Below are 12943 nucleotides of genomic sequence, written 5' to 3'. Positions count from 1 at the left end.
CAGTTTGAAAATAAATTCATGAAATGGAACCAGCCGTGAAATAGGACTTTATCATCGACTGCATTTTATTTTTATTCTTTTTTTACACAGTGGAAAGGCATATATATATTTAATGTACTTAACTTTTTATAGTATATCAAACCGAGCAGTCTGTGAATGGCTGCATTTGGATACAGTTTGAACTTTAGGCAGATGCCTAATATCAGAAGCCTATCGTGTGCTTGTGTGTTCTTTTTAGCAGCATCTGGACTATTTAATTGCTGATCTGGGCTATTTAATTGCTGATCTGCGCTATTTATATACTGATCTAGGCAATTTAATTGCTTCCCAAACCAGTCACAACATTCTTAATCTGCTGAGTGAAAACATTCTGAAAATTGACTGTTTTTTAAGTTTAATTTGTTGCATTTTAACAATGTAACATCAAAAATAGTCCCTTCTTAAAATAATATTATGCAATCTTCTTCAAACAGTAAATCTTGAAAAGCTAATTTCGTTATTCCTAACTGGACATTGCCTCAGCAGTTACTTATCCAGAAAATGTAAAACGCTAAGCTTAAATATACTATAATTGTTCTAACTTTCAGTTCCCTGTGGAGAAGGATCGTACCTCTCTGACGGGTACTGTCAGCTTTGTGGATATGGATATTACCAAGATAAACAGGGACAGAGCTCTTGCACTGCCTGCCCTCAAGACTGGACAACAGAGGGGACAGGGTCCATTTCTGTTGAAGATTGCACAGGTCAGTAGAATATCTTGCAAGCATAGTACTGAGATTATACGTGGAAATGCTTTCACACTTGTATGATTTTGGTATTTCCTGAAGCATGTTGGTCTCACCTTTGCAGGCTATTATTATTCTATAACCAGTCTGAAAATATTTTGGTTGTTATAATGCATCCATACATTCAGTGTGACATCGATGGATACGTGCATTATGAAAGAGATTTGTTTGAAATCGGTTAAAAACAAGGAACCGTTGCAAGTGCACATCTGGTACACGGCTGCAGTGTCAATGATATTAATGTACTGAATCCAGTGTATGTACTACCTACATTTAAATCTCCGTTTACTGCTTTGTTACATTACACTGACTTTTGTGTAGATTACGGGGAATGAGTGTTAGGAAGATATTTCTCAATCCGAGTGATTGTCATTTTTATAAGAGCAGACGGCATAATATACAGCATTCACAAGACTTTGTGAAAGAATGGCTTAGTTCGTCAAATGTATCCTACCTAATTTGTTGACATATGGAATTACCTGGATGTTTTCTTCTTCTCGGTTTAAGTATTCAATAATTTGATTTACGAATATGAATAATTCTATTTGTTCTATGCTTGTGTCGTATTTTGTATCACATGGCGTGAAGTACTATTATTCGGCTCTAAAAGACTTACTAATAAGTCATACAAATGTGAAACGGGAGCAAGACGGTGCAAGTGTCAAGTTAGACCTTTGCGATGTTTGGATTTTAGGTGAAAAGAGAATAATCACTGTAGTGTTCGCGTGTAAGAGCCTTTCAGTTGACAACGTATGCTGTCTTGTGGCCTTTGTAAATAGGAAAGAACGTGGACTACAAAGCCACTCGTATGCAGGTGCTTTTGATTTGCTAAGTACGATACCACTTGCATGTGCAAATACAATAGATGAGATATGTGACGAAAGTGTAAACGAAGGAAATCAAAATAGTGCTAAATGGAAGAGAAACGTTTCTAGAGACGAATAAACAAAGACTTAAATGCGAATATGTACAGCATTTAGAAGCGGAAACAGTTTGTAAGGAATGCCAATTTAAAATTATTTATTTCGATCCCAATAATTGATATTACGTATAGACATATTTATGAATTTCCATGTATAATACATACAATACTAATTTCAACTTGGAAAACGCGTATGTAGTACTTTAGATTAAGATTAAGCATTTAGATCAAATACTATATAGATATGAACTAAACTTTTAACATTTCAATAAATCGTGAATTGAGATAAATAGTGAGATAAATCGTGAATTGAGACAAATCTCGAATTGAGATAAATCGAGAGAAAATGCAAACACTGCAAAATTATGCACCAAAGTTTTCAAGAACCTACCCCATTACTGTAATGATTATACGAGACAATACTACTATGGAGCTTGTATTGTTGAATACTGGGGAAATACGGTAGCATATATCAATCTACAGTGTCTTCTGCAGCTTAACTCTACAGTCCCATCTGCTTATTTAATCGTGCTGTCCCTACAAAGATTACACATGCTAATTCAAAAATGTCTGAAACCATTTTTATAACAACATAAGCAATAACTTAGATTGCTCGTAATGGTTTGCTCTTTTATATAGTTTGCAAATGTTCGAACCCGTCCGAGTCATACCAAAGATTTATAAAATAATAATAACAGCTGCCATGCTAGGCGTTCAGCATTAGGTAGTGTTAGGACTCGTCAGCATGGTGTCAGAATAATGTGACTGGCTGGGACATCATGCTACTTGTCTACGGCATGATGCCCCAGTGCTAGACATCACAATAAACTGTCACACTGCAGACATCTTAGCGATATGACTGAAAAATTGTTACAGGTACGTTAAAATCCAAATCACGCACATAATCACACACAAATTTACTAAAGTGTTGAGCTTTACCATGTTATTCGTATGAGGTTGTACTGTTTTCATTGATGTTTTGTTGTCTTTCTAGATGTTTTGATTACCACACATTAATGTAGCAACCGACTAATACCAAGATAATGAAAATGATATATTTAACAAGGAAATAAGTATTTTGAGCATTATCAATACACACACAATGCATTACATCGCCTATAATGGTGATGCTGCTAACGGTTAGACTAACCCAAACAAATAAAAAACCGTGATGCGTTATAAATTGTTAACGTTTGTCAGAGCAGCACCTCTTAGATCATACCGTAGTAAACCTGTTACTTTATTTGGAATAGACATACATTGTCATGTATTAAAATATTGTAATATCTTCTTTAGATAAGATTATTATCAGTAAACGTTCTCTATCACTTTCCCTGTAACTGCTCACCAAATCCAACATTTGTGATACAATACACATGGCAAATACCGTTCAAGAATCAAAACAAATATACATGAATAAAAAGCAGATTTACATTTTGCAATATTGGTGGCTCTTTTGAGAGTTTGTCGCACGCTTAGATGGAGGCTATGCCAGCAATTAGCTTTGCCATGAATCCGTTCTAAGAAACCTCGGGGATACTTTTGATTAAACTTGGCAGGACTTATCTTACCACATTTTCTACAAAATTGTTCTTCTGAGCTGCTCTCCTGATAACGCGGTAGTTACCGCTGCAACTGTCATAACTATTTCAACTTTAACAAAACTGTGGCGCAAGCGATTATTATCATGTTTACACCTAGGGTGGCTGCCTTAGCTAGCAAAGAGTCGGCTTCCCAAACAACCAGATACAAAGTATCCTCGGTTTCTTTTCATGTATATCCAAGCCAAATGTATGACATAAAACATGAATGCTGGTTGTGATACGCTCAATGAAAATTGTACATGGGCTGATTCCACTTGTGATAGTGTGGCTTCCATAGAAACCACATAAAACAAATGTTAACACTTGTCAAGAAAGGATCTAACATTGTGGTAGCGTTTCTTAGAATATTATAATTGTGATGTAGCTTCCTTAACAATGACGTGGCTTCCTAAACAACGGGATGGAATACACATCTCCAGCTTTGAGAACAGCTAAGCCAATATTAATCAAATTATAAAGATTTAAAGCATGCTTAAGAATCGGATTTGTATTTCTCACCTAGGAATGAAGTGAGTTTCGTTAGCAAGAAGGTGGGTAACTTTGGGAGACGTACTTTTTAACTTCTTTATAATGACAAAACCGACTTTAATTAACGTGCTAAGATTGCTTCGTTGCTCTTGTAATATTAACATCGTGAATGAGTCGTTTCCGAATGTTTTAGCATCTATGTGGAAAATCTATTTTCCGTTTCTCTGGATGGCTGAACAACTACTTTATCTCTAAACCTTCCTCATCTTAGAACACCATTTCTAGGAACGAATACCTTTGTATTCCTGTGCAAGATATCATTACAACATTAGCTTATTTCAAGCTACTGAAAATGGAAATGCACTAAAGCGAAATATCAAATGCCACCAGTTTTACAACTAATAGACATTATCCTTACATGGATGTCCTTAGACCGATTTCACCTTTCGTAGTATTACCACAATGACCAGCTAGACCAATGTATGAAGGTGCGTTAAATCAGGTTAACACGGGTCTCCTCTATTTTGAGTTTGGGTATGTGTTTTATAACTCATTACGATTTATACATGGCTCTTGCATATTATGAATGACCTAGTAGCGTTATTTCACCGCACAACTCTGTTTTGAGGCCACTGTATTGTGCCTCTTGTGTCAAACATGACCATCCAAAATCAACCCCTTAAGGAATTAAAATATACATAGTTATTATATTCTCATTCAAGTGAACTGCAATCCATTCTAAGGGCTTTCCAAGCATAACCTGACCAGCGATTCATTCAAACAATATGTGCGCAGACGTAATATGTCTTCTGATATGTCGCGCGTCCCAAAATACTTCTGGATTTATCTTGACGTTTGCTGCTTATGAATAGAATCCTTGATAGTTTGTAGTTTGAATGAATATTGTTTTCAACTAGTTGTGTTATCAGTGGGCGACATGCAAATTGCACATTGCTAAAAAGACTGTATGAATTCAGATGATATACATTAGACATTATGTACCAGATATAAGAGAATGAAAGATAGCAAACATCATCCACCAGATATATGGTATTTAGCTCTATCAGACATTTGTGTATATGATATATGCTATTTAGCTATATCAGACATCGTGTACCAGATAGATGATATTCAACTATAACAGACATCGTGTACCAGATAGATGATATTTAGCTATATCAGACATCGTGTACCAGATTGATGATATTTCGCTATATTATACATCGTGTACCAGATAGATGATATTCAGCTATATTAGATATCATGTATCATATAGATTGTATTTGTCAATATCGGAATATCATGTCATGTTGCCATTTACATAACAAGACAATATATTATAACGACGAGCACATAAAGGTGTGTTTCCTTTCCATTTCAGTTTATGTTGTTCCAAAAACCACAGAACATGAACAAACGAAGCGTATGTTAAATCATTTCTTATTAAGATAGCTGATATTTTTGTTGCTTAGTCGCATAGTACAGAATATTTTCGCTAATTTGAATCGTCATTGAAGAAGTTAAAACCTTTCCATAGATATATTATGGTATTCTAAACATTCGACAATCAAATTATAAGAAAAAATTAAATAAGGGTTTTTTCTTCAAAATGTGTTTAAGAAATTTGTCTTTATTATTATTATTATTATTATTATTATTATTTATGATGTTATTATTGCTCTTATTGTTCATGATGACGATGCTGTTAAAAATAGATATAAATACATAATAGCATGTCATATCTATTTTCAGCTGTTGTCGTAATTGCTTGCTCTGTGACGGCAGCGGTAATAATTATTGCCATAATTGTGGTTCTCATCGTAAGACATAGCTAGTAAGTATCGTAGCTAAATTGTCATAATATCAAACGGAATCTTTAAATTTTGCCCTTATTGATACATAATAAAAGAGGATATACGTATTATGATATTGTATGAAATACAAACTTGTACGTTGGATCATACAGAATATACATTTAGGATTCAAATTACTACAGAACTATTGACTACACGCGTATTTTGTTTACTCTTCAGAAGATAATCTTCTCTTCCTACAATTTGTTCCTTGATGTATTTACTTCACAGCTTTATTTGATGTATGCCACATTTCGAGATGAAATATTCAAACATATAACACACATGCGAATGCATTGAATACAAAAGTGATTTATTTCGAAAATAAAGAAATTGTTCGTTTCCACCTCGTATTTGTAACAAAGATAATAGTATGAATCTAAAGAAAAATCATGAATACTCTGTATTTTTTCTCATGAATATATGTTTCAATAATGGACAGTAAAACGTATTGATTATATAAATCAAAATACATCAATACAGAAAATAACGCAAAAATGTGTATCCCTCTGGTATGATTCAAGATTGTTGTATCGAAATAATACCTACATTTAAACTAAGTGATTTAATAGAGTAAATTCATTGCGTGTTGTCACAGGAACAATGATGTAGCCGTGCAGAGGTGACAAAAAGTATTATTCGAATATGCAAACGGCAGGAGTTTAATTAGCGGTCTTGTTCTAAACTTGAAAGCAATATTATTATTGTAAATATGTTAATACACACTAAACAATTTCATCCATTTTAATGTCTTGCAACGTATTACTTTAATGCATAGACTCTACTGAAATGACGTTAATGATAGACAACAAAATAGTTCAGATAATTATATCAAAATAATCATTGATCTGCATCTAATTCAGTTGTTTAATTTACAGTAAGCAAAAGACTACAACAAAGGTGGAGCCAGCTGTGCATGGAAAGTATGATACTGAGATACATGACAATGTAGAAAAGGTGAAATCTTTGTCAAGGGAGGTCACCATTCTACAGAGAGAATTAACAATAACCAGCATCCAGAGCATGGCCGATATTGAAATTCAAAATTAAGTTTAGATTACTGTGCAAATGTACAAGCTAAAAACTAATGCATCTATTTTACGTCTTCACATGCAAAGGTGTGTTATTTTTCTTAAGATAGTAAAACATCATTACATGAACAATGACGATGTTGTAAATTGAGAAAAGAAAACAAGGAACTTTATCTATTTATACATTTTAATGAGCTATCTTGATCTTTGCAGACTATGGAAAGATATAATAATACTAAATTTTTCAAATGAAATCCATGTAACGCAAAAGAAAATACCATTTTCTGGATGTATCTGATAATAAATAATGTACTGAATTTATAACGTGTATGGATGCAAGAAAGAAAAGAAGTTAACTAATTATGTTGATGGAATTTTAAACGAAAATTCGAAGTCTGAAATTATTAGTGAACACAGTGTAATAGGTATCACAAGTAATTCATAAAATATGAGAATTGGATCTAAAGGAACATGTCATATGACAAAATGTTCTATCTATGGAAATAGTTATATGGTATACCGTCAAAGAATCAACCACCCAGCCAACAGTTTGCCAAAAAACTAAAACAAGAAGGTACATAACGTGTACGAAAAGTGTTTTTCAATGCGCTTTGCATGTGATATTAAAGGGAAACAGCGATACAACAAATATTTAGTTTCGTCCTCTAATCCCTCAGGTGTTAGTCTGGAGGATCCCTGCTTTGCACCTAGTAACCGATCCTCGCAACAATGGGTCGTATAATATTCAGCAGAAAGAAATATAATACATGATACAAAAAATAAAAGCAAATAGAATGTTGTCAACTGTAATACAGAGACTGCAAATTGTGAAGTTTATCATGAAAAATACACCTATTTGCCAGACAACACATGCAGCTCAAAATAATTTGAAACTCACATGTGTATTCCATCTCCCTTTAGAGTGGTTACCTGGCTGTGAAACAATTAGTGGTCCTATATCTATACCGAATATTAGTGTTTTCGAATTTGTTTTTGTATTATTGAAAACCTTAGATGTGGTATACTTAATGATAATAATAACAATAATTATTTAATGCTGTCATTTGATAAGAATGAATATTATGCATTTCAGTATTTTTTACAATATGGGTATTGATGTTGATAAATGAATATTTAAATGATTTAAATAGATCATATAACAATATTACTTCTCAAAACAAATCAATCAATTTTCTTTTACTATTCAAGACTTGTCTCCAAAGGTGGAATAGACGTAAAAGAGACACATTGTTTTGCTTCTAAACCAAAGCATACAAGGTTTAATTAAAACAAAACCTGGTTAGTGTGGATATGATGACATGATTAACCGTTTTGCCATTTTTACAAGAAATATACCAATATTTACCAAAAAAATGTACAGCCACTAAATGAAACTTCTTTTTATCCCACATAAGTTTTCACTTATCCAACTATTTCGACAACTTACTTAGATTTGAATAGAATAATGCATTTTAATGCATACAACGAAGAAACAGTATAAATTTATGTAAAAGATCTGATGATATTGTATATACTTTAATTACATCTGTTTTAGAAACTGCATTGGATATTAGTTTTGTCATATTTGACAGTTTTCATTTTCCAGTAGGGACTGGCTTTTGTATGTTTAGAGAAGTACTTACGTCAGACGGAATGGCTGCCTCACGCTTTATCCTTTAAATGTTGAGTAGAGGCGGCTTCTGTTAATTGTTCTTATTAACTTTCATAGAAAGATAAAAATGCTTTAATAAACTTGTTTCAATTATAAACCCTTTACCCTACTGCTTGTAAACTGATAATAACATGTATTTTGTCGTTGGAGTATAAGCACATAAAACCTTTAAAATATCGTGTTTGTTTATCAATTGACGTATATACCGCATGAAAAGCGCATCTCCTGCATAACAGATTAACAATTAAAGACTTATGTTCCTTATTTCACTAGAAAAGGTTTTGATTTATTTCTTGTGTAGAGTAGTTCTCAAACCATCATCAAATACTGATCTAATGTGAAAACAGAAGCCAGTGTCGACATACAAGAAAATAATGAAACGTATCCCTCGTTTTTACCCTTCCAGATAGATTACGCAATCCGTCATCATATATATTTTCCCAGTGTTATGTGAAAGTTATGGGTACGTGCCCTAAAATTTTAGTAGAGGAATTTATACCTTTTTCTGAAGCAATACATGGTACTTTGAAATGTTCTTGTCATGTTTTAAGTACAGTAATTTCTATTGCTCGATTCACATGCGTTCACATTCCATTCCTGTATGTACAAATTATCCAATGTAAGCGCGACACTGACTTTAACAGCTTTGTGTTCTTAGTTATAGTTATATAAATCACTGAGATTACTCCAAATACTTTTATATAATCGTTTTGAAATATATTCTGTATTTATTACTGAGATAAACGTCCAATCATTCTAGACTTAATATAAAATGTTAAATGGTTTTCTTTCAGGCTCACAATATCCCATGCATATTGTAATGCTTTTTCCGGCTTTGTGTAATATTAAAAACTGATTGTCAAATTATCATTAATTATAGTGTTTCCTGATCATTAGATTTCACACTCTTTTAGCAATATCATCTGCATGCACGAACTTGCGCGACTGTGTTACAGACAAGTCATTTATAAAACCATGGAACAAACTTGGCGAAAGAACAGACACTTGTTGGAGTCCATTAGTCTGACCCCTCCACGAGCAAACGCCCTCTCGGATGTGCACTCTCCAGCGCCTGTGGCGAAAGAACGGTTCGATTGTCTCAAATATCTAGCGCGACAATACTCTATAAATTTTCAACAACTACCCAGTATGCCAGACCGTGTCAAATGCTGCTGTTAAATCAAGGAAAACGACTCCAGTTTTAAGGTTTCTCTGAAAATCGTTTTCAACAAACGTAGGCAGGGCAAGGACTTGATCGCAAGTACTAAGGTCACGCCTGGTGGTAGATAAAGTGGTTAGAGCCAGCAAGTTAGCGTTTGCCAGACTAGTTTCAAAACCTGAAACAGTATAATCCTTGAACTAGCTTCTTGGCTAATATATTTATCCGTCTTCTAACAAGAATAATCAACAACAAAAACAAATAACCTCCACTGAAGAAGGATAAATATGGTAAACCTTAATGCGCGTCCATACCAATCATGTATCTTCTCCCAAAAGACACCGTAAAACGCTTAGGTAAATATTTAACGACAGGCTGACATCAGAATATAACACCTTTTGTTGGCAATTCTCAAGAAATGTCCAAGACAGAGGATACAAATATCTGAGTCCACACAGATTAAAAGTGGGAAACCACATGATATAATTAATCACCTAGAGATTAATATATAAGTAGCTTTTTTCCGTTTTTGATTATATATATTATCCAAAATATAACATTGGTGTTTCCAAATACTGTGGAGTAAGTCACAATTATGAAATGGCAAGAGAACCCAATCAGAAAATGTCTAAATCTCATATACAATATATCCCTTTATTGGACGAACCATATAGTAGAACAATGGTACTCATTGTCAGCCGTTACCTAACATCAAGTCAGCCAATCAATTCTTGCTGACAATAATGTGTGCTGAGGCAATTTCTTTGAGAATTTTAAAAATCATGCTATATTGAAAACTTTAAAACGTATTTTGTGTCACTTTTCTACACATGTTGTTATTTACAAGCATGTGCAGTCTGATCAAAGGTAATTCTAAAACAAATTATACGCGAATAAGGAATGAAAGAGTTAAACATTAATACATACCACCTCAGCCTCAATAGGGTATGGAAACATTTCATGAAACGTTGAAGGAGTTGATTCGGTAACGTTGTTTTGAAACAGGAAAGTATTGATGTGACTTGATGTTTGATGTCAGCGAATAAGTTCAAAAAACTAAGTTTTGTATTTCTTTGGAAATAGTTTGTGGATATTTTGTCCGTGGACTATTGAAATTGTTAAAAAAGTAACTTCTTTCAAATGAAGATTCTAAGATTAATCTTCTCTTTGTCTCTGATTTCATAGATAATTTATCAGATTTGTTAAGTAGCAAGATCCAATCTTGTCTCTGCTCTGTTACAAATGAAATTAAGGTGAGACAAAAATACAGCGGAAAGTAGTTCTCATTCTGGTAATATAGTTCTGGCTTTCTCGACCATACCTCAAATATCGCTTCCGGCTAAATGTTATGATCCTTATGCAATTGAAAACAAAATAAATGACTTGCATTATATCATTAATCCTACTGTGGAGAATGCCAAAGTCCACGTTTACGTGTCAGACGTGTTTTTTCACGGCTGAGTAAAAGCCGCAAATTTGGTTAAAAATGGCAATATCTAAAAAAGTTTGGATATGTAATATACGATGTCTTATGAAACCGCAAAAGAGTGAGAGTGCAAGGTTTGAAAGTTTCTATGAATCACGGACGTTGCACAATTAGACTCGTCAGACCACGGTCTTCTCATAGTGGCAGGTATCGAGCCAAACTCAAGCCTTGGACATAATACGCAGATACAAAGAACAAACGAAGAACCCAGTCAAACAAGATTGTCACAACAGTTGGTGGTTTATCATTAGATACCAAAAAGGATCCCCATGATAGTCGTTTGAGCATGGTTGTTTGAAATGGTAAACAGAAAGAAGCAAAATTACTTAATCGGTAAGTATTCGAGTTTAGTCAAATACGGGAAGAACATAGACACTTGTTGGGAAATTTTGAGACGCTGCAATGAAGTTTCCATACTTTTTAAACATGCTCTGTGACCAGTAAAAGTCTCCGTCCCTTCGGAATACAATGACTTTGAATAGCTCTGATGAACCGACTGACCACGAAACCTGGGAAAACTGCGTAACGTCCTTGAAATGAACACTGATCTCGTACATACAGATCGTGCATTTAGGATTGGAAGTGATACCAAACCACGATTAATAATTGCTATATTTGCAAACTTTAAAAAGTTCAAGTCGGTTCTTAAGAAAAGGTAGAAAGGGAACGACATAAACTGGTTAAGTTCCACCGCGTCACCGAAGACTAGGCATTGGTACAATTCATGATAAAACATAGAAACAACAATGGAATCAATAGCTTTCATTCAATAAATTGATTATAGATAGATCATCGCTCTCTGTGAAATTTGAGGGCAAGTCCTAAAGCCAATTCCACCATTTTGAAGAAGACTTGTTTACGTTTTGAAAAAAGGTTATGTTGAAAACTGAGACTTCGTCAGATACACTGGAAGTGTGACTGTATGTGTGAGGTCACACGTAGGTGATGAAAATATTGTGTGAAGAACTTACTTAAAACAGGATGTCTCTGAATGTCCGAACTTGATTAGAGACACATAGCTGTAAATAACGATTTCATACTTTGTTTTGTATATTATTCACTACAAGAGTACACGGGTCTCTCATACATCATTCGAGTTACACTGAAGACAATTGGGGTGAGAATTATTTGAAGAAAGAGTTCTATAAGAGAACCATAACTTTGTATGATGATACTCTTCTTTTTGGGCGTTGGGGACTTTATTCAGTGTTTCACTGATTGATATATGCAACAATATCCTATACATAACATAAATTGTAGAATTATATAATATCAAGAGGACAATTTTAACATAATAATAATAATAATAATAATAATGAGGAATTTGTATAGCGCCTAATCTTTAGAAGCCCTAAGCCCTTTACAACATTAGACAACACCTATAAGATAAGAAACATAATAATATTATTACCAAAATAAACAACATTAAATTAGAAAAACATTAAAACATTAAAAACATGCTGAGAATATTTCAGGTAGGAAACATTATTAAGTCTTTATGTTTGTGTATGACGAATGATGAGGCCAGCGTAGTTGACAATGTGACTGATTCAACAGGCTCTTTAAATATTGGTCAATATTAGAAAATACTTATGGGACTGATTTTAGACACTTCCCTAACATATTGGGGTTCATTTTCCACTTGCCGACATTACAATCATGCACGGAGAAAATGTATACTAATCAAAGTTTTGACAGATACATATGGTATGAAACAGCTAATTTGTTAACTTATTCCTATATGAAATTTCTGTATTTTGATATAAGTTTAATCATTCTTTTATTCCATGGACGTTATGAAGCTTTACAGTATATCATATACACGTATCACAAGTGTATGTTGTTACGATGCAACAAAGATAAAAAACACAACTTTTTGGTGGGATAAACAATGTGATCTTTTAAACATACAAAAAGCATATTATTTCCATACATTTAAATTTAACAGTCCCATTAAAATTCT

The 12943-nt window shown here is 33.6% G+C and overlaps 1 protein-coding gene across 1 annotated transcript in view; it reads left to right on the top strand.

The window, feature by feature from the left end:
* LOC149793812 (uncharacterized) overlaps nucleotides 1-9209 on the top strand; it is an 80625-nt gene extending 71416 nt beyond the window's left edge. The window contains exons 22-25 of the mRNA XM_089967815.1: nucleotides 588-743; nucleotides 5161-5202; nucleotides 5532-5613; nucleotides 6511-9209. Coding sequence (XP_089823941.1) covers nucleotides 588-743; nucleotides 5161-5202; nucleotides 5532-5613; nucleotides 6511-6682 — 452 coding nt within the window. The 3' untranslated portion in view covers nucleotides 6683-9209. The remainder of the gene's footprint in view (nucleotides 1-587; nucleotides 744-5160; nucleotides 5203-5531; nucleotides 5614-6510) is intronic.
* Nucleotides 9210-12943: the final 3734 nt, after the last annotated feature.

The sequence above is a fragment of the Sinohyriopsis cumingii genome, chromosome 8, assembly GCF_028554795.1.
Source record: "Sinohyriopsis cumingii isolate HCF-2022 chromosome 8, ASM2855479v2, whole genome shotgun sequence".
NCBI lineage: Eukaryota > Metazoa > Mollusca > Bivalvia > Unionida > Unionidae > Sinohyriopsis > Sinohyriopsis cumingii.
This window is presented reverse-complemented; position numbering and strand designations above follow the sequence as displayed.